The sequence below is a fragment of the Babylonia areolata genome, chromosome 3 (assembly GCF_041734735.1).
Source record: "Babylonia areolata isolate BAREFJ2019XMU chromosome 3, ASM4173473v1, whole genome shotgun sequence".
In the NCBI taxonomy this organism is placed as follows: domain Eukaryota; kingdom Metazoa; phylum Mollusca; class Gastropoda; order Neogastropoda; family Buccinidae; genus Babylonia; species Babylonia areolata.
Window position 1 is genome coordinate 39,698,482 of NC_134878.1, and position 5,000 is coordinate 39,703,481.

Genomic DNA, 5,000 nt, shown 5'->3' on the forward strand with positions numbered 1-5,000 from the left:
TTTTGATTTCAGAAGTCGCTGACGAGGTGACCAAGAATGGAAAACACGGTTTTCAGTTTTTGCCAGGCTTACAAGAAATATTTCTGTTATTGTTTGCAGATATTGTCTTGCTGTCATCGTCACCAGCAGGTTTACAAAATCAATTAGATAATCTTAAAGCATCTAAATCTCTTGGACTGACAGTAAATTTGAATAAAACAAAAATAATGGTTTGCAGAAAGGGTGGCCATCTGTCTAAAGCAGAAAAATGGTATTTCGATGGAGACGAAATTGAAGTTGTAAACAATTATAAATATCTGGGTTTTATGCTGTCTACCAAGTTATCTTTCATTTCTGCACTTGAAGAGTTCGCTGGCAGGGCAAAAGGGAGGGTGGTTGAAATTATGAGAACAATGTGGAGTCTTGCCAATATGGACAGAACCGTGTTTTTTAAACTCTTTGATGCGCAGATAAAACCTATGCTATTATACGCATCTGAAATGTGGGGAATAATGCGCTTCAAAGCAGTTGAGTCTGTCCACTTGTTTGCTTGTAAAAGATTTTTGAGTGTCAGTCCCAAAACCCCAAATGTAATGATTTATGGTGATCTTGGTCGATATCCATTATACATTGATAGTTGCATCAGTACTTTGCGATACTGGTTTAAGCTAAATCAGATGTCTCTATCGAGAATCCCGAAACAGGCGTACCTAATGAGCGTAAATAAGATGACATACAATGCTGATATGTCTTCGAGAAACTGGGCAGATGGACTGAAACATTGCTTAGACATTTATGGGTTTTCAGAAGTTTGGATAAATGGCGGGGTTGGGGATGTAAATGTTTTTCTTAAAATATTCAAACAACGCATGATAGATGGCTTTAAACGGGATTGGGCAAGCAAACTCAACGGAAGTAATCGTTATGAAACATATAGGTCATTCAAATCCTTATTACAACCTGAAAAATACTTATCTGATCTTACCATCAGTAAATTTAGATCGGCTTTCATTAAGTTCCGTTTTGGTATAAATGAACTAAAAATAAATCAGCGTTATTGTGATGTTTTGAAAAACTGCCCATGTGGTGGTAGAATAGAGAACGAACTACATGTACTAACAGCTTGTCCATTTTATGATGATATTAGAAGGAAATATTTGCTCAAGCATATGCAACATATTAGAAATCTGTCATCATTTCTGCTGCAAAACGAAAGTTGTAATGTGACCAGAGATGTTGCAATGTTTGTTTTTTTATGCATTAAGACTGAGAGAAGAGTATTTTCAGCCCTAAACAGACATATCAGCCAAGTGCTTTTCATTTAGTTTACTTGTTCTCAGTGAGCTCACTGTGTATTATGTGGATTGTTTTCGTTCTTCCTATTTTATTTTAGTTAAGCTGTGTGTGCAACATGTGCACCCAAAATGTATACAGGTCGGTGACCTTACATTAAAATTCTTGCGTTCTTGCTGGTTTCTACTACCCCTTGAACTTTTTATCTACGCATGCTTCAGTACTATCCTAGTATCCAGATTTAGACTTGACACCTCCAAACGAATATCATCAACACGGTAATATGCAGTAATAGCAGTAATACACATGCATCTATCTTAAACTGAAACCATTTTACCAAACAGTTAAAACGACAATTGCTGCGGATTCAGCTATCTCACAATTATCAGACAACCCAAACAGGTTTGCATAAACTATCATTCTCGATGATTCTATACTTTTTTTTCAAGCTGTGGTGATGTGTGTACAGAGGGTGTGTGTGAGCAAGTTTGTCTTGTTAATCACCACCCCCACCCCACTTCAGTCTGTCTATAAAGAGAGATCTTTATCGAACACAGAGAAAATACTTATATCGAGAATATGGGGTGAGTGTGTAAAAGAAACAAAATACAACTAATAATGATGATTTCATATGTGATATGATCAGCTGATTTTTTTAATTTCCGTGGTGGACTCCCGTGCGCGCGTGTGTTCGTGCGTACGTGCCAGTGCTTGCGAACGTGTGTGTGTGTGTGTGTGTGTGTACAGCTGGTGCATGATTGATTGCTTGTGCGTGTGTTTGCTCGCGCACATATGCGTGTGCTTGATTTTATATAATGCAAGAATTACAAAGATTCAAAACTGTAATGTGCTTGCAGTTACAATCAGATGCTACTTAGTAACTTAAGTTTGTCATTGACATATTCCCAGTAAACTAAAGTTATTTTTGAGTATTTTCTTTTTTTTTCTTATTGCAAACAGTATGTCTTTTTTTTCTTGTTATTGCAAACAGACCATATGAGAATACCCACCAAATAACCAGACATGAAAGTGACTGAAATGAAATGTCAAAGATGATGTTCATCTGTCCATGCAATAGTCGAAAAGCAATCTATGAACATATTTTGCCACATAAATTGCTGTTCTTTATGCTAGATATGATGGTACTGACATGGAGAGAAAAAATCTGCATTTACCTGGTGTCTGGGGCGACCCACAATGGAGGGGAATACAGCCCGGGGTGCGTCGTCCCCAGCAAAACCAGCCTTGCACATCCCGGACCCATTGTCCACAACCAGAGCAGCAACATCTTCGTCACACATCTTCAACTACTACGCGACCCAACAACTACACTGAATACAGCAACGTGACCAAACGATGTAACGCTCACGCTTCCTCCACCACTGTGCTGTGACAAGTGAGTGGTCGTTTGGCGCGTGCTCGCTTTTGTAAGGTCCGCTACACCTTTTTCTAAGTATTTCTCGGCCGCCGGGGCATTAGCGCACCCATATAAGGGAAAAGACTGCTCCGATACGTTCGCCTTTGACCAAATATGTGCGTGGGGCATCACACGTGGACGTGGTGCAGCTGTGTGTTGGAGTGTGAAGAAGACGTGATCGGAAACTGATTGTAAAGGAGAGAAAAACAGGTCGAGTTTGTTTGTTGTTAATCAGTGTGTGTGTGTGTGTGTCTGTGTCTGTGTCTCTGTGTATGTGTCTCTGTGTCTGTGTTTGTTTGTGTCTGTCTCTGAGAATATGTCTGTGTCTGTGGTGTTTGTGTGTGTGTGTGTGTGTGTGTCTGTGTTTGTGTGTCTGTGTATCTGTGTCTGTGTGTGTCTGTCTCTGTCTCTGTGATTGTGTGTGTGTGTGTGTGTGTGTGTGCAATTCAGTGTCTTTTCACTTTGTTACTGGACGTGTAATTAAGTGTGTGTGAGTGTGTGTGTGTGTGTGTGTGTGTGTGTGTGAGGGGAAGAGAACTGAATTAAATTGGATAAATTCTATTTTCTGAGGGTAATAGAGTAAACAAGACAATGCTTTTTTCCATGCAGCCCTCGAAGGCGAAACAGTGACATAAAACAAATGGGAGAATCATCATATCAATACAGCATGCACATTAAAGATATTATTATTCCTACATTATTATGGATACGTGAATGATAATTTGACATCTACAATACTACATAGAGAAGAATCAGAGGAAAGAGGGATGTTAGGGGACAGATAAAGCGAGAGAGAGAAAGAAAGAGTACAAGAAATGAACATTAATATATGTTAAAATAATGATTAATCGAATAATCGAGCTATGAAAACAAGTCGTTCCACCAAAAAAAAGTTACTCACTTGGCTTTTAATCAGTAAGAAAATAAGTGAAGTTAATACTTGTTCAATTTTCAACGACCTCGGAAATATGGTGATACGTAATTCTCTTGTTTTTGGACAATGGACACGTAATGTTTCATTAAGCCACAGTTTTCCATATAGACATTTTATGTTGTTGTTTTTTTTATTATATTTTGCATGAAGAGTGTTCAAACGAATTATGAAGAAAAAGTTGTTATACGTCTGGAATGAGAAGCATCGGATATGTCAGATAAATACAGTTTATTGTTTTTGAACCCCAGGGCATTTTTGCGCTGCATGCTTTACTGACACTTTAGATTTTCATTTTTTTCTGAAACCAGTGGTGTGCTTATAATATTCTTGTAAGTCTGCTGGGTTACTGACTTGTATTGACCCTTCAGAATTTCTTTCTCCTCTTGCAGCATGGTCACCCGACTAATATAAAGCTAAACCTCCACGAGAATTTACCCAGCAGAGGGTAATTCCAGTACATTTCTTTGACAAATGAATAAACAATGTAAGGTATTTCAAGTATCATCTCCATTCCTTTTTGTTGTTGTAGTTGTTTGTTTTTTGTTTGTTTTGATTGGGTTGTTGTTGTTGTTGTTTTGTTGTTGTTGTTCTTGTTTGGGGCGGCGGGGGGGCGACTTTAGTACAAACAAGACTGATTTTGAACCGGCGCATGGTAGAACATGGATTTAAAAAAAACAAAAAAAACAAATCTGCAGTAAAAATGGATTCTCTTTTTGTAGTTTTTGTTTGTTTGATGTTGTTGTTTGTTTGTTTGGTTGGTTTGGGGTTGTTTTTTTTTGTTTTGTTTTTTTACTTCTCCCACCACCGCCTCCCTCCCATCCCAGTCACTCGTGTCTGCTTTCAATATAACTCACTTCTTGAATATGTATACTTTATAATCATCTACGCACACATATATACTTCCGTTCCCCCTTCCCCACCCCCACACATTCTCGAGCATACTGCCATCACACTAAGTTACCGTTTGAACAAAACACTGACTCATTTAAAATGTGTGAAGTTCTAAAGAAAAACATGCCAAAAACAGACAAGTATGTTAACTCATACAGAGAAAGAAAAGGTGCAATAAATAACCCGCATGAACAAAAAGCATCCCTGAATCTACCAAACTGGCGTGAGATACAAAAAAATATATGTGAATCTACCAAACTGGCATGATACAAAAATTTTATGTGAATTTCACACACACACACACACACACACACACACACACACACACACACAAGTTTCAAGTTTCAAGTTTTATTTATCCTCTCACTCCTACTGGAGTATGGAGGATTACTGCAAAATAATCTTTTCATGCTCAGAACAAACTTTTCCAAATACACAACAATGTCACATAAAAGTTGAGAAAACACAAATGTCTTTTAACTCCAA

General features: G+C 38.0%; 1 protein-coding gene across 1 annotated transcript in view; it reads right to left on the minus strand.

The window, feature by feature from the left end:
- Positions 1-2,665, minus strand: part of LOC143279980 (actin, cytoplasmic A3a-like) — a 5,295-nt gene extending 2,630 nt beyond the window's left edge. Inside the window, exon 1 of the mRNA XM_076584378.1 lies at positions 2,448-2,665. Within this exon, the coding sequence (XP_076440493.1) occupies positions 2,448-2,573 (126 nt within the window). The 5' untranslated portion in view covers positions 2,574-2,665. The remainder of the gene's footprint in view (positions 1-2,447) is intronic.
- Between the last annotated feature and the right edge of the window lie 2,335 nt (positions 2,666-5,000).